Source organism: Garra rufa, chromosome 3 (assembly GCF_049309525.1).
Source record: "Garra rufa chromosome 3, GarRuf1.0, whole genome shotgun sequence".
Classification (NCBI taxonomy): Eukaryota; Metazoa; Chordata; class Actinopteri; order Cypriniformes; family Cyprinidae; genus Garra; species Garra rufa.
Window position 1 is genome coordinate 40,791,778 of NC_133363.1, and position 23,962 is coordinate 40,815,739.

The following is a 23,962-nucleotide window of genomic DNA, read 5'->3' on the forward strand; positions in this document are numbered from 1 at the left end:
AGTATAATTACTGGTGTTTTGAACATGTACGCAGGGCGGCCTACGAACTCCATCGAGAGTGTTGAAGCTGACTTCTGCTGATGAAACTGCAAACTATTTTCTTCAGTAAACATGACTTCGATTGATTGAATCTTTGACTCCTGGTTTTTGTTCATCATATCTGGTCCTTGGGTTTTTGCTGTAAAAATCCCCTTACAATATATATATATACACATATATATATATATATATATATATATATATATAGATAGATAGATAGATAGATAGATAGATAGATAGATAGATAGATAGATAGATAGATAGATAGATAGATAGATAGATAATAAGTCTCTTATGCTCACCAAGCCTGCATTTATTTATTACAAAGTACAGAAAAAAATAAATTAAATTAAATTAAAAAAATAATTAAAATAACTGTTTTCTATTTAAATGTATTTTAAAATGTAATTTATTCTTGTGATCAAAGCTAAATTTTATGCATAATTACTTTGTCTTCAGTGTCACATGATTCTTCAGAAATCTTTCAGAAATATGCTGACATTTTTTATTATTATCCCATTATTTAAAACAGTTGAGTAAATTTTTTCAGGATTATTTGATGAATAGAAAGATCCAAGAATTAGCATTTGTCTGAAATAAAAAGCTTTTTGTAACAGTGCCATTCAAAAGCTTGGAGTCGGTATAATTTTTTAAAAAATAATAAAATATAGAAATTAATACTTTTATTTAGCAAGGATGCTTTTAATTGATCAAAAGTGATGATAAAGTCATTTATAATGTTACAAAAGATTTCTATTTCAGATAAATGCTGTTTTCCTGAACTTTCTGTTCATCAAAGAAACCTTAAAAAATTCTACTCTTCAGCTCTTTTCAAAATAAAATAATAACAATATATATATATATATATATTTTTTTTTCAAAAACAAATAAGAATATTAGAATGATTTCTGAGAGATCATGTCACTGGAGTAATGATTTAGCTTTGAAATTGCAGGTATTTTATTTTATATATTTTTTGAATATATAATTTTATATATTCAAATACATATTTAAATAGTTATTTTAAATAGTAAAAATATTTCAAAGTTTTACTGTTTTTGCTTTACTTTTAAATAAATGCAGGCTTGTTGAGCAGTAGAGACTTCTTAGAAAAAACCTTAAAAATCGTATGCTTATGTCTTATGTCTGTTCAAAAACTTTTGACTGGTTTATGACTCATATTTTTATTTTAAAGTATTGTTGATATTATGTTTTTATTTTGGCTGAGAATCAAAACATTTTAGCTAATTAATTGCACATGTGATCAGTATTTATGTTTACGTGTAATCACAATTACACGTAATACAGAACAATCATAAATTTATTTATATATTGGACCACTAAATGAATGTAGAAGCAACATACACTGTAAGAAATAAATATGTAAAATAACAGAAAAAATATTGTCAGCTCATTACCAGGACATTATCAATAAATTAATGATATTAAAAACACACACAATACAATGACAAATTCAAAATACAGTTAAAACACTCGAAAAAAATTCCATCAAATTAATACAGTACATTGTGACCTATTTTCACTGTTTTTTTTAGAGTGTAAAGGGAGTGTATTTGAAATAAATTTTGATTTATAGCATGTTTTTACTAAATACTATCAAGCTATTGCCAATGCCAATATCTTAAATTGACACTATGTACACTACATATATCATTCTAGGCAAGTATCTAAAACTCACTACATAGCGGTGACCATTTATGCTGATGTTCTCAGCAGGAAAGTGCTCAAGGACACAATGACTGTCATTGTAAGTAAATCAGTTTGCCTTATCATGAATCGTGAATCACACTTTCATGATAGTGAAGCCGGCCTACAGAGGACAAGGGAGCATTTGGAGAGAAGCCAGGCTGTAAACCTGGGAGAAAAAAAAAGAGTTTGAGCTCTCTGCAGGGAGAAACTTTAGTACACTTTTAGAGGACAGTGCTGATTTATTACGGTATAAGATGGTTTGTACTCATAGCGGGTGAAATCACCCTTTCCTTTGTTTTCCATGATTGTGTTCAGCCTTGGGTTACCCTCTTAACAAGCTCACGCTGGCCTCCGTTTAAATGTGAATTGTTAGATTTAAAAAGGTTCTCCCTCAATAAAAATCAGTCCATCAACTTCATCACTTGATAACTGAATAGCGGGAGCCGCACTTACAATATCTCATACTGTCTGGCAGATTTCCATTTATAGAACCCAAAGTTACTGTCTGTCTGGTTCATGTCCTTCTGGCACCAGTGAGGCGTATTGCAGACAGTAAATATACAATTATGAATCCGCTGCTGCACTACAATGTGATTATCTACAAGCTGGAGGATGGAGTCATACACATAATACAGATAAAGAGAGAGATATTAGGAAATTGAATAGAGTAAGAGTTAGAGAGAGAGAGAGAGAGAGAGAGAGAGAGACAGAGAGAAATATTTGGACGAAAAAATATAGACAGCAGACTGATATCTTTCAAAACAGAAAGATAAATAAATAAAAATAAAATTAGCTTTCATTAATCAAATCATTCAATTTGCATTCATAGTGTTGCAATTATGACATATCTTTTCTGCATGATAACTCGATATCAGCTACCCGGATGCTATAGCCAGCATTGATTGCACGGTTAATGTATTACTGAATACATTGTTTTGCTAATTTATGCTGTCTAAACAATGGAAAAAACTGTGTGGAAGCTACTAAATCATATAGAGAAGGACTTCTCAAGCAGAAAAGGGCACGATATTTTGACAAACTAAAGTAAATAAACTATTAATTAAGATTTTAGCCTAATATTTCACCTACCTGACTGGAGATGATAAGAACAAACACAAATGTTGTCAAGATTTTTGCCCTGGAAACCCTGGTTCAGTTTGGCCAAACATAAACGCCTTTTGTTCCTTGTTTTTTGCACTTTATTCTTGATTTGATATAACTTTTGGCAGTCTATTGTACTCCAAATGTTTTTCCCATTCCGACCCAATTAGTACAACCCAAAACATGACAATAATTGATCATTTTAAGCAGCAATAATCAGCAAAATATGCAAGTTTCGTTCAGTTCAGTGTCATTTATATTTATGTTCTGTGCCACCAATATGGCTGTGTACACAGAATAAACGCTGAATTATATCAAAAGGTAGTTAAACATTCTGTGACAGTTTAGCCAGGTGGACTTCTTGCCCCAGGTAGTGGTAAGTAGTTTTTAAGTGGGGCAACTTCACCCATCTTACCTATATATACATGTATTCTTTTATTATCTATCTGTTAAGTACACAGAGACAAAAAGTAGGTCTGATGCACCACAGCAGTGTTAGAAGACACAAGACACTGGGGAATCCTACAAAATGATGTGCAAGCAAGCAGAGTGAAAGAGCAGTTGTGTGGATCAGTCTTATGTGGTTATTAGACACAGAGGGCTGTCACAGCTCTCTCCTCCAGTCTCTCTCCAGCAGATGAATGACAACGCTTGCTAATAGATCACCAGTGGCTTGGTCAGGTGACTCTGAGGGATTGGAAAGTGGATACAGTTCAAGTCTTGAGTGCTAAACAAGGAGCAAAAGACTTTTATCATTTATTGTTAATGCCTTTGAATAAGGAATACACAATGGAAGCTCATTTCGAAAGTGCAATTCATACAGTTGAGGTCAAAAGTTTACATCCCCCTTTCAGAATCTGCAAATTGTTAATTATTTGATCAAAGTAAGAGGGATCATATTATCATATAAATGCATATTATTGTTTATTTAGTATATATTATTTATTACATATAGTCCATAAAAGAAAATAATAGTTGAATTTATAAAAATGACTCTGTTCAAAAGTTTACACCCCCTTGATTCTTAATACTGTGTTGATGCCTGAATGATTCACAGCTTATGGTTTGTTTAGTGATAGTTGTTCATGAGTCCCTTGTTTGTCCTGAACAGTTAAACTGCCTGCTCTGCTTCAGAAAAACCCAGGTTTAAACACTCACTGATGCTCCAGAAGGAAAAATTATGCATTAAAAAAAACTTTGAAGATCAGCCTTAATTTAACTTATTTTGTCTTCTGGGAAACATGTAACTATCTTCTGTAGCCTCTGAAGGGCAGTACTAAATGAAAACATATGATACTGAGTCAACAAAAAGAAAAATGTACACATCTCCATTCTGTTCAAAGGTTTTCACCCCCCGCTCTTAATGCACTGTTTTTCCTTCTGGAGCATCAGTGAGCGTTTGAACCTTCTGTAATAGTTGCATATGACTCCCTCAGTTGTCCTCAGTGTGAAAAGTTTGATCTCAAAATCATACAGTCATTGCTGGAAAGGGTTCAAATGCACAAAAATGCTGGAAAACCAAAACATTTGTGGGATCTGAGGAAGTTTTCTGAAGAACAGCAGGCAGTTTAAATGTTCAGGACAAAAGAGACTCGTGAACAACTATCACTATAAAAACACGGCTGTGGATCATTCAGGTAACAACACAATATTAAAAAATCAAGCGGATGTAAAACAGGGTCATTTTTATAAATTCAACTATTATTTTTTTCTTGTGGACTATAAACATCTTTTATGCAAAATATCTTATTCAGGTCAGTACTAAATAAACAATAACATGCATTTTGTATGATCTCTCTTATTTTGGTAAAATAATTAACATTTTGCAGATTCTGAAAGGGGGATGTAAACTTTTGACCTCAATTGTACATGAATTGGGAACATGGAGAAAAAAATAGCAAATAACAAGAAGGCAAAGAAGGAGTGTGAGAGGTTTTTTTTGCTCATTATTGAGCTATTGTTTATTTTTGTCTAATGCTATTACTTTCTAATATTTATTTTTCAATTAACGTGTACATTTTGTCTTTTGATAGTTTTCCCAACTTTGTTTTGCGCCATTCTTGCCACTTTGTAAGCTGCAAAAGCTTTGGCAATAAAAACGTGCAATTATGTCATGCCAAAAAAACACATTAAAACTGAAACTCAAAACTTAGAGAGAGAAAGCGAGAGGTAACATTTTAAAGACTGTGGGGGAGGAAGAAAGAACAGTTTAAGACAAACAACTTCTCATGATGCTTTTGGACAGAAGTTGGGCTGAGAGCTGCTCTGTTAATGATACAAAACATGACCCTAAAGGCACACTTTCTTTATACTTATCTTGCATTTTCTTTTCATTCTAGCACTTTATTGTGGCCATCTGTTTCTTTCTTTTTAGTTATGCACCACATAGTCACAAAATAACACATTTTTAGAAATGAACATGACACAAAATACATTTTAAACTAAACTTTGTCTAATCTGTGCTCAAGAAAAAAAAGATGTGGGCATGTTCATGTCACCCATGTGAGTCAGTCATGGAAAGTTTCTGAATCATTGCACTGTATCTGTGTGCAAACGCTGTTATGTTTGTTCTCTGAACATGTGGTGTTACATTCTGTCATTATTTACTCATCCTCATGTCATTATAAAGCCGTATGGTGATATTTGGTTCATGGAGCACAAAAGACGAATTTTTGTGGAATGCAGAGCTCTATTTAACATTTTTGAGTAAGGTATTAATAAAAATTGATCAAATCTAAATCAAGGCATGAAACTATCTTACCCACTTGTAATGTTACTATGAAATGGCATAATTTGATTCAGCCGCATGGTTTATTGTAGAGCAAGATATCCATGCCCTCTAAGTGGCTATCAAATTACAATCCATCTTAGATCTGATCCTAGAGTCAATTAACATTAATAATGAATGCAGGGGTTTATTTCAGTTTGTTTCATCTGACAAACACCCACCACCCGCACCGAGCCTCCCCTTCTTGGCCATCATGTTGTCTTGATGTCGTCAGAGACTCTTTGTTCTATGCAGTCCCAAAAGAGGTGGATTTTGTGAAGACGATTAGCAGTATACACCCCTTTGTTGGTCCAAAAATCTGAGACCACTAATGAAAATGTAAAAGCATTCCTATTTAATATAATACACTCTCAGTTAAAAAAGGTACAAATGCTGTCAATAGGGCAGTACCTCTGCAAAAGGTACACCTTTGCACCATTTTCACATTTGTATCTTAAAAGTACATATTGGTCTCTAAAATGTACATATTAGTACCTAAATGATACATTTATACCTTTTGAAAGGGTACCGCTTCAGTGACAGCTTTTGTAAAAAAAATGTTTTGAAAGTTATTACAAATTATAACAGCATAAACATTTTATAAATTTAATAGCCTAACTATTTCTATTTTTGTATATTCGGAATTGACACTGAGTTTGCTTTAGAGTTATTAGAAAAATAAATATATACACTATGAGTCAAAAGTTTTTGAACAGTAAGATTTTTAATGTTTTTTAAAGTCTCTTCTGCTCAACAAGCCTGCATTTATTTGATCCGAAATGATTTGCTGTTCAAGAAACATTTATTATTATTATTATTAATATTATTATTATTAACACTGAAAACAGCCGAGTACATTATTTTAGGATTCTTTGATTAACAGAAGATCCAAAGATCAGCATTCATCTGAAATAAAAAGCTTTTGTAACATTATACACTATACCATTCAAAAGCTGTATATAAAAGTCAGTATATTTTTAAGGCGAAATTATGGAAATTAATACTTTTATTTAGCAAGGATGCTTTATATTGCTCAAAAGTTATGATAAAGAAGTTTATAATGTTACAAAAGATTTATATTTTAGACAAATGCAGTTCTTCTGAATATTCTATTCATCTAAGAAAACAAAAAAATCTACTCAGCTGTTTTCAACATAATAATAAATGTTTTTTGAGCAGCAAATAAGAATATTAGAATAATTTCTGAAGGATCATGTTACTGCAGTAATGATGCTAAAAAATCAGTTTTGAAATCACAGAAATAAATTACTCAGAAAACAGTTATTTTAAATAGTAAAAAAAAAAAAAAAATCAAAATGTTACTGTTACTGCTGTATTTTTGATCAAATAAATGCAGTGAGCATTTCTTTACAAAAACTTTTGTCAGGTAGTGTGTAGGCTATATATATATATATATATATATATATATATATATATATATATATATATATAGCTTCTGAATTAATTTAATAAGAAACAAATAATTTATTCAAGGGTTTTGTACACTAATGGATAAAGGGTTTGTAATGATTCTCATTTTCTATCGGTAGATTCCTCTGGGACCATTTAGCGAGACAAATAATGACAGCTGTGAGCAGCAAAATCTATGAGCCCTAAATACAGGCCTTTCCAGCAATATTCATACTTTTCCCAAAGACTGTTAACTTGTTTTCTTAGACTGCCATCGTGTGGTCAAAATACTTTACTGCAATGATGATCCAATAAAGTGCACAGTCAATAGAATTTTTTTTTTTTTATATTCTTTATACTTAGCTGTATGTATGATGCAACAGCAAATTTGCCATTATCAAAATCACTGTAGTTTTGTGTGTGCTAAAAAAAGTTAGACATATGGACCTGTCTATTAAAAATGGGAAAATTAAAATGACATTTTACAGTACTTTATAATAGTAAGGTCATGTTTGGTGGAGATTTTGGTTTCATAAAATCAAACAGTTGCTGGCAGGGAGCGAAAAAGATGGTGAAAATATTCAGGTGACTGTTTTTCTAGTGTGTTTATCTAACAATATGCCACTGGTGTATTAAATATGCTTTCTGAGAAATGGCGGAATAAATGTATTTATTTTATTATCATTATTTTTTAATTTTAAGAGAAAAACTCAGCCTTAAATCGTATTATTAGTGAAAGGTTATAATCAATTCAGTGGTGACTGAAATTATGTGCTAAATTTGCTCCACCCCAAATACATAATACAGATTAATCCTTTTAATAGGCCTAATTATAGTACTGAACAGGTTTCTTTAAGAACGCGGCATTTTGTGTAATTTAAAAAAAAGTTTATAGAAACTATTAGAAAAAATATCAATGTATTTCCATGATTCATTCATAAATCATAACTTATAATCGAATGTAGCAGTAACACCACCAACCTATAGTTTTCAGCCTATGAAAGGCTGTCATCTAGTGGTGTTTCAGGAGAATGCAACCTTTTGACAAACATGGTTATACAATCTAACACATGGGTCAGCATTGAGGTCACTGTCTTTTACCCATATTTTTTTCTGAATAACTGTGTTAAAGTATTAAAGTGTGTACTCAACAGCACTTCGAAAATCATCTAAATCAGATTAGCAGCCATGTGCTGTATCATCTGTATCTAAAGAACAGTTTTTAAATTATTTATGAAAAAATGCATATGTCATCAAATTCCATTAACTTATTGATACATGGAAATACTGAGACAGTCAAGTTTCCAAAGGCCAGTGTCATAACACTGCCATGAGACCACCTTTACAGAGTGTAATACAGGATGTTCCCTATGCAAATGTTTCACAACCAGTCCTACTTCAATTTTGCATGCATTCTCACAGCACTGGCTGTAAACTGCCCTCTATCAATTCCCTGCATAACACAAAAGGGATGAAGTGTGGAGACAAGATTACTGTCAAAACCCTCCATCAAGGGGATGCTTTAAATCATAAAGCAACTCCAGCTGGTGCAAAAACAGCTTATCATTAAGTATGGTTAAACAGCCACTGCATGGGACTAAACATTCACACTAGCCTGTATTGAATACTCGACAAATCTCTCAGCATGTTGCAGGTATTTTCTTATCCGATGCTTTATAACAAAGAGCAAAACATCAAAAACGGCCTATTGTACCAATTGTGAAAACAGTGCTAAAACAGTCAAAATAATAGATCAGGGGTGTTATTAGACACATTTTCAGTTAGGATGTCATTTAGAAAACTAGTCAGATCTTAAGTTTCTTTATTACAGTGCCAGGACAGTTCAGAAACGCCCTGAAACATTAGTCAAATCAACAAGCATGGTACATATTCGAATGTAGTGCAGTTTAGTGTGAAATACATGAGTGATGTGTTAAGAAACTATTTGCAATTGTGTGAATCAAATAAGCTGTATTTTAAAGAGGTTAATAGGTGAATAAAGAAATGGTAGGCTAGTCAATGTGGCATACAGTTAGAGAAGGTTAGCTATGACTAATTTCTGAACAATGAGTAAATAATTTGATTAACTTGTTTTTTTATGTCATGAGGTATGCATTACTCAGAGGAACTGGATATTTGACATTATGATTCAGAAACAGGGGTCTTGCTCTATTGATCTGCACTGTTGTTTGAACTTCATAATTTCATTTTTTCATGTACAGAGCTGTTGTGACAAATAAAACTTGACACATGCTACTCCAGTTTTGTCAAACGCAATGAAAGCCTCTGACTCTGCCTCACAAAATGACTGATCTCCTGTAACGAAGATGGTACTAAAATTGTACAAGCATTGTTTAAAGGTTGTCGAGGTTGATGATTAAACACGCCACGAGCTGATCCTTTGCATCACTCTTTTTGCATTATAGCAGATGGTGCAAATGCTTGTCCTCTTAGAATAACACCTGGGTTTTTCCAAATGCTTTTTATTCAAATATCTAACCCTTCTCTGCGAGTCACATGATACGCGCGGTCTTCACTGTCATTGTCCAAACGATAAAGTCTTCCGCGCAAGAAATAGTTTCCTGAATGTGATTTGTGCCTTGCATGAGCAAACATGTTGGTGCACGTTCGCTGATTTTCTACGTTTTGTCCTGATGACGTTCCTCGCCATTCACGCACAAAAGTTAGCCGTCGGTGGTGTGAAAAGGAGCGACTGTGTGCCACAAAGCGTGCGAATACGATTTGGCTCTGCGCACATCGTGCACGCACTCTGCAATGCAATCCACACACACAGTTGATGCAGTACTGCTAGCAAGGGCGTTCAGACAACGAGTGAGACACACCCAGAGGAAAAATGGTCTCAACTAATGCGCAAGTACAATCAAAAGGGCTTGAGAAAAGCCCGCTTGCGCGGGTTGGAGTCAGTGGCCAGATCGAGAGGAGAAGATTTTTTTTCTGTTTTCTTCAAGGGCAAAATGTCCTGGTATGAAGTGATTTCGAAATAACGTTGTAAAACGACAGAGTCGCCAGTGAAATGCGCTCTCTCAACAAACAACCCAGCCGGTGCACTTGTGAAAACAATCATGCGCCAAGCAGTTGCTCTACAGTTTTTTCTAAGGGGTAGCGGAGCGACACACAGACATGACATCAAATATAGGTAAAGTCTATTGCTTTTTGTTCGTTTTAAGAGTCAATAAATGGTATTATAATTATTTGAATATATTGTATTTTGCGAATCAAGATGGCGCCGAGCACAGTCAGGTGACCTTGTTTTTTTCCCCCTCAATACCAACAATAGTCAAAGCGAGAAGCGGAAGTGAATGCTGCCCCTGCAATACGATTGGTTGGTTTGAACTGTAGGAAAAAGCGTGGGTCCGTGGTTGGAGTGTGCGATGTGGCAGTCAAGTGCATGTGACAAACTTGTTTTTAATAAGACAAGTGGCTACTGGTAACTTATGGGCTCTGCCGTAGCGGGGCTCGTTTGTAATAATTAAACTAATACGTCGACGTACGACCACTTTTCGCTTTATAGACATCATGCTATTGTATGTTTTGTCTAGTGCGTTTTGTTATGCAACCGTTGAAATATTATGCTTCATCTGTTTAAACCATTATACTATTTACATATCAGCGTTACATAAACGGGAGTAACTCATTTAGAGCTCTCACTGCATGAAATCCCCTTTAGTGTGACGTGCAGTGTGAAAAATTCCCTGTGTCCACTGCATAAACTAGAAAAGTAATAAAGATTTTAGCGCAGATAGTCTCGGTGGTCGCCGCCGTGCATTCCCTCCAAAAGGGGGAGGGGTCGTGTTTTCCTGACGGTCTACCATCCATCAGTCCAAAGTGACTGTACTTACCTGCCAGGAAACTATGTGCTTCGAAACATGAAGCAGTAGTTTGACAAAATATTTAATAGGTTTACAGCCCGTTTCACGTACACAACCGTTGCATTTTATTGTAACCCACGTCGGTTTATTTCAACACCTCTTTGTATTCCTGTAACTCCTGTGTCCTGCTCTAAGTGTGGACAAGCCCACTCAAAACTAAAGTAACTACCATACCCCTGTTTATTCCCTGCGCCTTCGACAGTTCGGTTGATTTTTATCGCATAGATGTCACCCTAAAACAGATTCGCTGGATCAACCTAACTGTTCCTGTAACCCCACCCAGTTTGTGACCGAGCGTTGATTGGCCGTCAGTGTAGTTGTGAGTATTTTCACATTCCATTCGGCGCTTCTAATTGGTCGCCGGTGACGACAATCCCACACCCAACTCCCACCCACTGAGGCATCATGTTTGTGAGACTCGCAATAGCTAGTTTGTTAAGAGGCTATAGCTGAATGTGCAGCAAAGACTCCAAGTCTAACTGCGCTCTTTGGTTTAAATCACTCATTTAGAGTTCAATAAGATGGATATGAAAAAGAGAATTCACCTGGAGTTGCGGAACCGGACGCCGTCAGACGTAAGCATCTTTATTAATTGCTGAGTGATATGATTTTGATAAAACTGTTGGTTAGAGTAGTTCTGCGTGGATGGACAACGCTAGATGTGCACGCGTCAAGTTGATGTCTTGAATGAAAAGTTTGCGGCCACTTTGTTACAAGCCTAGAGCCTTGGATATTGTTATCTCACTGTGCCTATCCACGGCCCGTGAGTTGAACAGTTTTACTGATTATTTTTTCCCAACTTTCGCAAGAGCTTTTGGTGATGCTGTGCTCGGAAACTGCAAGAGCTCCATGCATTCAGTGTATAAACAAGGGAAGCGGCGTGAGAAGCCATATTTGTAACTTTGTAGCCCCTGAACGCGCCCTTTTCCTTTGCATCCTCAGTGCTGCAAAAGTCGCCTGCCGTCAGTTCATGCCTCTCTCACACTTTCGCACATACATTTTCAATTCAACATTCATACTTGCCAGTCACAGTGGTCGTTGGCCAGTTCGCTAACTTGTTGTGGGACGCATTTTGTGAATTGCTGTGCAGACGATTTGACAGATAGCTTGCGATAACCCGATCGGTCAAATAAATTTCGTGGCATCTCTCCAGCAAAAGGCTTTTATTGACGGATTTGAGGCTACATCGAAAGCATTTGCAGTTCTCAATCAAAGAAAGTTGTGTAAATACTTAGGCGGGATCTTTTCGTGGGCTTCTTGCACATTACGAATAGTCGCCTATTTGATTTGGATAGGAAAACGAGCGCATTTGTTGTTCATTCGCGTTATAGAAAGGAATCGTGTCACAGCATATCTAGTTGCGTAAAGGTACCCAAACCTATTTAAAACGGCATTATATGTCGACGACATTGCCAGAATGCAAAGACCAAATCGGCACTCTCTCCTTCTTAAATATTCGCCGTGTTTTTATTACTATATATCAATTCCCACAAGTGTAACTACCGCCTCTGATCAATTCGGTGCCTCATTATCAAGGTCCCTGTTATTGCCCCTTTACGCATACCTAAATACGCTGTAATAGAACTCGTAATTAAAATGTCATAACCGTGTTGTGAGCACTTCTGTGCGTCTCCACTGGCAGGATAAAGAGATTTTCATCCGTGTGGCTCTGCTTGTTATTGACATAGACTGGGCGCTTATGTGAGCGCTACGCAACTTGAAGCTGCGCTGCTCTAGTTGCAAGATCTAGGACAAGCCGCCATTTTAACCAGCAACAAAGACGCACGATATTTAATCGAGCAGAGAATCGTTGCCGCCGTCTCTATGCTTTGAACCGAGCAGAACCGTTGCATAGAGAGAGCCCAGCGTGTACAAAGCCGGAAATTTCATTTTTATTCCGTGAAAGTCAATACCTTTCGCTTAAAGAGCGACTCCGTTGCATTATCATGCGCCTCTCTGCCCCTCCTACTCGTGAATTCTTGGGTCCGTCCTCGTGTCTTTGCTCTTCCAAGACAATGTAATGCATTTGTGTAACACCCAGGCTATCGTTTACGCGTCTTTACTTCGCTGTTCGAGCACGCACGCACTATAGTAAAAATGCTCTACCCACAGGAAAACAATGTACGCCGCTTGTTGCGGAGTCAGCCATTTTGTTGGATAGGGAGTCAAATGTGAGGTTTTGTCAAAGCACCGAAACACGCACCCCATCTCTTACTGTAGACCGCATGCTGGAGTAAACTTTACAACCGATTGGCGCCCGATTCGGTCTTCACCCTAGTAATTGATCATAACAGTGTGAACTATATAAATACGGATTTTCCTTTTTTCCCCCTTCTAACTATAATCACATTTTAATGCTGTTTTGGTCAGTCAATATAAAAAGTAAACACACACATGGTGCTGCAAAAGTTATAAACGGCTCTGATGTGACTGAATTTAAAGCTCGTTGTCCAGCTCTCCATTGGTTTGAAGTTGCTTAGGTGCAGAGTGTAACAAATGCTGTGCTCATTAATCATAATTCATCTCATGTGCCCTTTAACAGGTGAAAGAGCTTGTGCTCGACAACTGTCGGTCAAATGAGGGCAAAATTGAGGGCCTCACTGATGAGTTTGAGGAACTGGAATTTTTAAGCACAATCAATGTAGGCTTAACATCAGTCGCCAATTTGCCGAAGCTAAACAAACTCAAAAAGGTAATGGGTGCTTTCTACTTCAAAAGTATTAAAAATATTTTTGGGGGTTGTGTGAAGTCTTTGCCAGTCTTATAAATATGGCACTGAATCATGTTTTCCACAGCTCGAGCTTAGCGATAACAGAATCTCAGGGGGTCTGGAGGTACTGGCAGAGAAATGTCCCAACCTCACCCATCTCAACCTCAGCGGCAACAAAATTAAAGACCTCAGCACCATCGAACCCCTGGTAAGTCGTAAACTATTGGACTTACTGAAGAATATATTTTAACATTTATTATATATACACTGATAACACTGTTGACTTTCAAATTCAATTATTATTAATATTCTTGAATAACACATGTAAATAATGATGTTGTTGCTTGGCACAAATAAATTGATTTGGATTTTAGATGGTTTAGATAAAAATAACACTAATTTATTTTTAATTTGTCCTCCTGTCCTTTCACCCAACAGAAAAAATTGGAAAGCCTCAAAAGTTTAGACTTGTTCAACTGTGAGGTGACAAACCTGAACGACTACAGAGAAAATGTTTTCAAGCTGCTCCCTCAGTTGACATATCTCGACGGCTATGACAAAGAGGATAAAGAAGCACCAGACTCTGACGCCGAAGCTTACGTCGAAGGCCTAGACGACGAGGAGGATGATGAAGATGGTATGTTTCCATCCGAGTCCGAGTGCCACGTCATTGAAGATGTATCAGTTTTTTAATTGAGATTAAGAAATGAATTTGTCATTGACCTAATTTTGTCTGCAGAGGGAGAAGAGGAGGAGTATGATGAAGATGCAGCTCCAGGAGACGAAGACGAAGAGGAGGGAGAGGAGGATGATGAGGAAGAGGGAGAGGAGGAGGAAGAAGAGGACATCAGTGGAGAGGTTAATGCCAGAAATTAAGGATGATTTATTTTGTTATTAACAAATGCATGTACGTGATGTTAATTTGTGGCTTTTTTTGTGTGCTTTTAGGAAGAGGAGGAGGAAGAGTTAAATGACGGCGAGGTAGATGATGAGGAAGACTATGGTAAGTGAATAGATGAAGTGTTTGTGAAGTTTGACCCGCCTGTGAATTGAATGGTGAGAGTAAGATTAAACAACTTTTGGGTCCTCCTGTTTGCAGAGGAGGAGCGGGGTCAGAAGAGGAAAAGAGATCTGGATGAAGAAGGGGAGGAAGATGATGACTGAACATGCACTCCCCCCATTGTGATCTGACCGTTTAACCCCTGTATATCTGTCCTATTGTCCCTCTGCGATGGTTTGGGGAGGTATTCAAATGGTAGGGGGTGGGTTAGTATAAACGAGGACACAGTTTAAATATTTGTTTTTAGCTTTTTTGTTGTTGATGTTGTTGTTGTTTTCTTTTGGTTTGGTTTGTACTTTCAGTTTGATTCCCTTCATTTTCTCCAAAAGCTCTTCAAATGGCTGACAACACCGTGTGGAAATTTATTATTGTTGGAAAAAAAGACCAGTATGCTCTTGTAATTTTTCCCTGTCTTTACTGTTGATGCCTAAATGCTGGTGATGAACTTATGTATTAAAAAAAGAAAAAAAAAACAACAACCAAAAACCTTTTAGAAGTGCATGGCTGACTCTATTTTAAAGTTGACTACTGGATTTCAAGGAAGAACATTTTCTAACCCACTTTTTTATTGCATCTTTTATTTGTGTATTTTGTTTCTTTGCTGTTTTCATCATCTTCATCGTCACCAATACCACCACCATCACCATGTGACGTGCTGTTTAGGCATGAAGAATACATCATGATGTCTGCTTGGACATGCACAGTTCGACCTCTCAATGTGATTTTTATTTTATTTTAAAAAAATTATAATGTTCAGAGCCGAATGTCTGCCCTTGTCAAATGAGCCCCAAACCCCTTCTCCCTTTTGTGTGGATAGTTCAGAGGTTTCGTGTTCTTTGTAAATAATGACCAAATATATTTTTTTTCTGATTCCCTTTGATAATGGCAGACATTTTCACAAATAATCTCAGTTGTAACCATTAACTGTAATAAAATGAATGAAAACGCAAGCGGCTCTATGGTAATTTGAACTTCTCTGTTCTGACAGCCACAGCAAATCCACTTATTGTAATTAGATGTGATTACATACTTGATCAATAGATTATGTATTTGAAGTCTTGTGCAGAGGTGACAAGTGTTTATCATCTCGCCACTGATATTGCGGGTTAACGTGAAAATGCATTGTGAAGCTCAGGGAAAATAGCTTGTATATTTTTGATGATACGTGACTGAATATTGTGTGAATATTCAGAAGCATCATGCCAATTTAAATAGAAAGCGTACGCGATTTTAACTGAGCTGTATCCAGTTGTCAGATCATACTGATTGAACTTTTTATTAAAAAGAAGACTTAAGATTTCACATGAATAAAAGTCAGCATTTTTGTTCAAATGAATATTTACTGTATAAGCATGTGCTTTGTTAACATGAGCATGAAAGCATTGCATATAGTGTAACTGAGGTGTCTCTTAAGAACAGATTGCTTTTTTGAGTTTGTGAGGTAAATTAAGCTAGGTTATGAGTCTAGAGATAGACTTGAGTAAATTCAACTCGGCACACTACTGTTCTTCCTCAAGAGGTTTTTACTTTGCATGCAGTTACCTTTTGTGCAACGTTCTGTAGTCAGTTAATCATAATGAATAGTGAAACACAGAGTACTGATTACCTATTAATGTTCTTTATTTTAATCAAAGACAGGTTAGTCTAATGTCTTGCCTCATAATTCTTCAGGCACTGTCAGCACGAAATATTTCAGCGTTAATTGTGCTTGTGTAGGCAGTGAGCGCCTTGTCTGACACCAAATGAAAGAGGCCTGAGCGGAACATAAATATTCTGGCACCTCACACTGAACAAATTAATAACCACTTCACCTCAACATCTAAAATGATGCACAATTACAAGGCACACGATTTGGAATATATATAGCTACAGCCTACGTAAACTCCCTGTTTGGCCCGTTTAGCTAAGCCTAGTAGTATTACTTCCTAGTGTTCCCTAGACACTACTGCTGATTGCTCTATAACATGTTAAGATGATGCTATGTAACGTTAGTCTGTTTCGTAGGCCTGTGTTGACATGAGCAAAACTGTGGCTTTACCGCCCCCTAATGTCAGAACACCTCAACTGCACATTCATTCTCCCTCCAAACGCACTATTACTATGCAATAACGAAGCAGGAACTGCGTTTGTGTTATTGTTTTATGAGACAAAATATTTACAAAGCTTGAGGCTCATAGTGTTTTCATTAAATAGCGACAGGAGGAAAATGTCAAACACTTGGGTAAATTCAGAGGTGATATATTTAGGGACATGATATATTTTAAAAGGGATAACGTTTTAACACATCACCTCATAGATGGTCGAATAAATGTGCCATTCAACGTTAAAAAACGAGCTGGTCCAGTTTGTTCCTGGCAAAATAAATGTTTTAAATGATAATTAATAAGGTAACCTTTAGAGAGCAGTGCGCACTGAAGAGCGTGACTGCACCTGTAGTGTTTCGTGGCGCATAATATATTTGCCCACAAGGAATTTGTCCACTTTACAATAAAACATTTGAAAGGGTTTACATTGAAAGTTCAAAGCTGAATACAAAGCACTTCATAAGAATTTACATCCAATCTAAGAAGCAATTTGTTTAAAAAGATCAATAATTTGAATGTTACAGCCCTGCTAAAAAAAAAAAAAAAAAACACAATAGAAACTATCACAAAATGTGTAATGGTTTTGCTGGTTATAAGGGAAATTGTTTTAATGGAAACTGTAATAGTGCCTATTGGTCTCTACTGGTAATTCGCCTTCTATAGAGTGTTTTCAGGACGCGTCATCAATCGGCCATCATGGCGGCACTGCATGTAAACAATGCCACTGAACCGAACGAAACTGGCATATTTTTACGATGACCGCTGCTGAAAATGATCAATTATTGTCATGTTTGGGGTTGTACTAATCGGCTGGACTGGGAAAAACATTTGGAGGACTATAGACTGACAAAAATGATATCAAATCAAGGAGAGGAGTGCAAAAGTACTATCTGAGGGACAAAAGGCGTTTGTGGTTGGCCGAACTGAACCAGGATTTCCAGGGCAAGAATCTTGACAACTTTGTGTTTGTTCTTATCATTGCCAGCCAGGTAGGTAAAATATTAGGCTAATATCTTAATTAATACTGCTCGTATGTATCTTTACCACCTATTAACTTTAGTTTGTCAAAATATTGTGCATTCAGTTTTCTGCTTATATACTTCTCTATGTGATTTAACAGCTTCCACATGTTTTTATCCAGCATAAATAAGCAGAACAACGTATTCAGTAGTATATTAACCGTGCATTTCATGCTGTTGTTTACATCCGAGTATCACCAATATGGCTGCGCATCCAAGTAACTGACCATATCGTGACGCACATGCAAACCCTCTATTGGTGGCTTGTTAAAACCAATAAATCCTAATGGAATATGTCCCAAAACACACTACAGGAAACCATTTGTCAATAGTTGGTTTAAAAAAATGGTTAAAAGTTGATGGTTTGTAATGTTTGTAATGGTATTTGTACTGGAAACCAATTTAAATACTTAGAATTTCTGTGATGGTTTCTATTGTTTTTTTTCAGCAGGGAGGACAGCAAGGATACAGTAAATTCATAGTTACAAGCTACAAACCTGACAACTCAGGACACTCCATTTAAAAGTATGAACTGAAAATGAAAATAAATAGGTTAGATTTAAATGTTACTTTAAAAAAGTAAAAATGCCTCATTATGCTTTATAAATCAAAAATGAAACGTATTATCATTCATTCAACTTTCAGAATCAAAAATGTAACAATTTCCGTCTGATTATTTCATTTGTTGAAATTTCTCTTTCTCTTCATACTTTAGGTATTTTCCTAAGGAACTACAGTCTACATCTATTACTAATTCATTTCATAATTAGATTTTACAATTTGTGGACTTTTGTGTTTTCATCAGGTGCAAAGTGTAATGTATTCTGACATTATTCTGAAGTTTATTTAATTTAACCCATTTGAATTGCCTCTATAAACTGACTTGAACTTAATCAGATTGCACAGTGTGAGAAGAATCTAAATTATGTAAAGCAACACATTCCCCAACTTCTATTAGTACAAACCCAATACTTCTAGACTTAGGAGCACGTCAATTGGATAAATATCATCTGTCGTGTAAGATTACAGCACTGTGGTGTTTGAGTTTCTACATTAGAACAGCACTGTGGGTCATTTCAAAATGACGCAACAGACCTAGTGTTTACATGAGATAACAGCTTGATGGGTGAAGCATGTCTGGCTGACCTTATTAAAACACGTTTCTGCTCTATATGGAGTTTATTAAGCTGTTTAAGTAGCGCAAAGAAAATAATGAAATAAATAATTCTAATAATTAAATTTAGCCTACAATTATGAGATGATAATGCAATGAATAGCTTGTACCAAAACCAATCCATATAGTGAGAGAATCACTCCACTGCAGGTAGACCGGAAGGTCATGTGATGGGACAGTTTTCACAGGGTTAGTGAATCATCACTCCAATAAAGTCGACTTAGCACACAGCAGCTGTGGGGTCAACACTGGGGGTCAGAGTGAAACACTGCTTTATGAAGACAAGCGCTTGCTCTCCTGTGGTCTTCAAGAAGGGAAATTGGAGTTTTAGGAAAAAAGGAAGCCTGTGTGTTTCAGCAGCGCTCAGGGCTTGTAGTGTGTCACTTTAGGAGATCAACAGACAGCACAGATCCAATGTCAAATGCTGCTATCATTGCTGCTGCTGCTGTTGTTATTATTGTTGTTGATATTTGGGCTGTTCCTTATGTTATTGAGCTCCAGCTCAAGCTGTCGAATCTTAATGTCCTTCTGCGTAAGTTCGTCCTTCAGTCGCCGCAACTCGTCCTGCTGCCTGAAGAACATCCGCAAGAGCTGCAGAGCACAACGCATAGTGTTACACACACATATATAAACACCTCTCAGAGTGCTGTACTGGCTAAATTGTCCTTTCAACAGCCATAATAAATCTTAAACGGAATCACGGTAACACCTCATTCTCTGTACGGGGAGGCACGTTTTCTAGCAGGTCAATCCCATTGACCACTCCACCCTTCTTCTCCTTCACAGGAGCCTTGAACACCAGTTTGTTTGGTCTGTTGTAGCCCTCTTTTAAGGACACAAGCACCGGACCTAGACGTGTACATGCAGACATGAATTAGTTTAATTTTAGCCACTGTCTTTTCAAGTGTTTTTATTCTGAAAATAACTGCAGGTCTTTACCTCGGTTGATTCCACTGAGCCACTCATCGGCAGAGAGAGCAGGTTCTGTCCCAGGAGTCATGGGATATATGTCCTCTTGATATGTCTCTGACTGCATAGAAAGAGGGTTTTCAATTTACTGTTCACTGATTGTTTTTTGTATAGTTAGATTTAAAGGGGACATCGAATGATGCCCATTTTCCACAAGTTGGTTTCTTTGGTCAACATTCTTTGGTTAAACTTTCTTAATGATTGTGTAAAACAACCCTTTTTACCCCGTCAAAAACTCTCTGTTCACAGTTTTGGTGCATGCCTCTTTAAATGATAATGAGCTACTGCTCACCCCGCCCCTCTCTTCCGTTATTGTGTAGTTGGTGTCGTGTTACCATCAAAAAAAAAACTAATCTACTGCGTCCTCACTGGCTCTGATGTTGGGAGAAAATGAAGACTCTTATGTTCACTTTTACATCCATATACAAAACACCTGCATTGCTTACAAGACCTTGTTGTCGCTACATCTGCTCGAGCGGGGAGAAAATGGTGGACATTGAAAAATATTGAAATATGCTAATACGGGACAGTCCATCAGCGGCCGTGGGCGGGACTTGTGCAATATGACATCATACTGCTTAGAAAATCAAAACAACTTGATATTTGAGACTGTTTAGGTTTTTTGGGGATTAAAAAAAGGACTGAATGGATTTTTATCATTGTATGGTGGTTGTGTCCACATACTGCTAAGACACATTTATATGCAAACACCAGGTAAAAGTGAATTTTGCATCTGATTTCCCCTTTAAATTCTGCTTAATTTCTGTATTTGGTGATGTATTAGGCTCTGGGCAGGTAAATGTTCAGTCTAAACTAATATGTGTACACTATTATCACTGTGTTCATTGTGCAGAGCACTTAAGGATGTTCCAGGATGTGTAATTAGTGCTCTGTGAAAATCTTTGGATGAAAAGGTAACTCAGTATCTGAGTAAAAAAAATAATTTCAGGTATTCAGAGACTTATTCTTACAGGTTCATGTTGGTTTGCTGAATTGTAAGGCTTCTGCTACAAATAAAAAACAAAATTACTAATGTTTTGGGTATGAGTATAACTATAGGTTTTTAAATCATTTAATGCCTGTGACCTCCAAATATGATGATCTTCTTCCAAAAATGATAAAGGCAGCTAAAAATATAAAAATGTGAATTGTGTGATAAATATATAGTATTTATAAAATAGTATGTGTTGTTTCCCAAAATATATTATTATATTATAGTAATATTAATTACTTTAAATACTTCAATGTTAAATTAATATTTACCTTTACTGTGTGTTTTTTTTTTTTTACCAAATTTTAAAGAAACATTTTTAATTTAAATCTATATACATATACACTGCCCTCCAAAAGTTTGGAAACACCCTAGAAAAGTGGGGTTTTGGACAATATTGGGATGAATCCTTTTTAATTTGTGAAAATTTTGCACTGATAAAGGACAACACAAACTATTAAACATATTTTATTACATAAACAGTTTATACATCGAAAAAACTTACATTTTCGATTCGATTTGCCCTTATCCACCATTAGCAGCTATTACAGCTCTGCATAATATGGGCATCCAAGCTGTCAGTTTATTCAAACATTGACATTGACATACTCCACGCCTCCTGAAGGATTGCCCAAAGATGATTCACACTACGCTGATATTGTCCAAAACCACACTTTGCCAGGGGTGTTTCCAAACTTTTGGAGGGCAGTGTATACATATATATATATATATATATATATATATATATAATTGAAAGGCCCTCACACCCTGGCTCACCACCATCCGGTGGCTTTAGGAAAACAGCAAACAGTGGGCAATATGCATTTAAAGTGGTAAATATAAAAGTAATATGTTAAAGTCATTTTTATGTGCCAAACTTTCTGCTACCAGGTGGTGTCCCTATGATTATAACTGGATAATGGATACTGAAGACATCTTGTAGATGTAGATGGTATGTTTGAGTTGACGTATCCTGTTGCCAACAGGTGGCGCTATGATTCTAACTGAATATTGGCCTTTAGATGTCTTCAGGCCAGGACTCTTACCAAACATGAAGTTTGGGGCAGATCGGACATTGTATGGCAGAGCTACAACATCTTCTATTCCCATGGCGAAACATCAAACTTTTTCAGGCCGCCACGGACACGCCCTTAGTTCAACACAACCTCAAGATCTTCGCAATTAAACATTACAAAGGTTTTTAGATTAGACTGACCAAATTTGGTGATGATCTAAATAAATCTCTAGGAGGAGTTACTGAATTTCGTACATGTATGTGAAACATAGTTCGAGGGGCACTTCTGTGGCGGTACTTTTATAGGTGGCGCTATCGAGCCATTTTGGCACACCTACTACTGAAACCAAATCAGTTGTACATTTTCACCACTTTTGGTGTGTGTGCAAAGTTTCATGAGTTTTCGAGCATGTTTAGGCCCTCAAACCAATTGAGCAATTCCAATAGGGTCCTTGCACCTCCAGCACTCGGGCCCTAATAAAAACAATTCTTTAACATACAAATGTTCCAAGGACAGAAAAAATGCATATAATATGCATAACTACATTCATACCTTTTAAAGCATTGTGTAATTTTTTTCCTTCCAAATTTATAAAACACCCACTCACCGCGTCTTGATTTTAAAAGCCCTGGGTGAAACTGTTGGCTGGCCAACATCTGATTCACCATCTATCATGAATGATAGCTATGGAATAATAGGTATAAGGTCAGTTTGCACTGAAACAGACCTGGCACTGGATTTATTTGGGTGTGTTTTAAAATTGTGGTGTTGATAGGAGGCTATCCCTCCCACAGTTTTCAAAGCCTTCCGATAATAGGCCAACCTGCCCTTGCCCATTCTGTCCAGAGCACAAAACATACATGCTGTGTCTCACATGGAGGTTATTACATGGCTCACTACTCTCATCTCACTGAGGCGGCAGTTACACCAGCAACAGAGAGCTGATGGATTCCTCCATCCTGTCAGACTGCTTGCTTAAAAAAAAAGAAGACATTTTGGCAGACTTCACACAAGGGATGTGTCTAGCACAAATTTTTCTCATCCTTCCATGGAACTCTAAATGATTCATTTAACTGGGAATCGTGGACTGTGAACTAATAGCTTCATAGTGCTTATGCTCACCCTTCTAGGTACAATCATAGAGATTGGCTCAAGCAGGCCCTTTAGAGTCACCAACTTATAAAACCTGAAGACTTCACATGCTCCTACATCCAGCCCATGCTTCGGCATCACTCCTATGAGAATACACATATGACAGGGGAACATATGAGAAGTTGGACAACATTAGACACCGGTAACTGGCATGCTTATTGTTGGCTTTGTTTTCATGTTGAAAAAAACATAACACAACACATAGCTGGTTTATTAAAGGCATAGAACACCAAAATATGAAAATTTGCTTACTCTCATGTTATTCTAAATCTGTATGAGTTTCATGTTGAACATAAAAGATTTTTTGAAAGAAAGCTGGTTTTTGGCTCCACAAAGAACCATTCAGTCAAAGGTTCTTTAAAGAACCATCTCTTTCTTACCTTTTTATAATCTGAAGAACCTTATTTTGCCACAAAGAACCTTTTGTTAAACAGAAAGGTTCTTCAGATGTTAAAGGAACCATTTAGACAAAAATGGTTCTTCTATGGCATCATGAAGCACCTTTAATTTTAAGAGTGTACAGGTTTGGAACGACATGAGGGTGAGTAAATGATACAAAATTTTCATTTTTGGGTGCACTATACCTTTAAGAGCGAGAACCTAAAAGAAAATAAAAGTGCTAAGGTTATACATACAAAGTTTCAGGTTTAACCCTAGACAACATTAACAAAGTCAGTCAAATTACTTGACAGGGTGTGATTTTTGAATATTTTTGTTAATTAAAAAAATGGAATTGTGTGATACTCCTTATATTCCTCAAGACCATTATGATTTACATATTTTTGGTCACAGATTCAGAAATAACATTTTGAAAGTTGTTCAAGTGGACAAATTATTAAAGTGTTGTTAAAGTGAACATTATCAAAAAAA

General features: G+C 36.4%; 2 protein-coding genes across 4 annotated transcripts in view; one reads left to right on the forward strand and one right to left on the reverse strand.

Annotated features, from left to right (window-relative positions):
- The first annotated feature begins 11,337 nt into the window (after positions 1-11,337).
- On the forward strand, positions 11,338-15,989 carry anp32a (acidic (leucine-rich) nuclear phosphoprotein 32 family, member A). The gene is made up of 7 exons (XM_073836156.1): positions 11,338-11,492; positions 13,460-13,609; positions 13,713-13,835; positions 14,066-14,264; positions 14,367-14,485; positions 14,576-14,630; positions 14,727-15,989. Exons 1-7 carry the CDS (start codon positions 11,439-11,441, stop codon positions 14,789-14,791), a joined length of 765 nt encoding a protein of 254 aa, XP_073692257.1. The 5' UTR covers positions 11,338-11,438; the 3' UTR covers positions 14,792-15,989.
- An 823-nt stretch (positions 15,990-16,812) lies between these two features.
- The window catches only part of coro2ba (coronin, actin binding protein, 2Ba), a 57,844-nt gene continuing 50,694 nt past the window's right edge, over positions 16,813-23,962 (reverse strand). For all 3 annotated transcript variants that reach the window (XM_073836153.1, XM_073836154.1, XM_073836155.1), the window contains exons 9-12: positions 23,063-23,175; positions 19,904-19,994; positions 19,674-19,813; positions 16,813-19,555 (exon numbers count right to left, since the gene is read on the reverse strand). In XM_073836153.1, the coding sequence (XP_073692254.1) occupies positions 19,382-19,555; positions 19,674-19,813; positions 19,904-19,994; positions 23,063-23,175 (518 nt within the window). In that variant the 3' untranslated portion in view covers positions 16,813-19,381. The remainder of the gene's footprint in view (positions 19,556-19,673; positions 19,814-19,903; positions 19,995-23,062; positions 23,176-23,962) is intronic.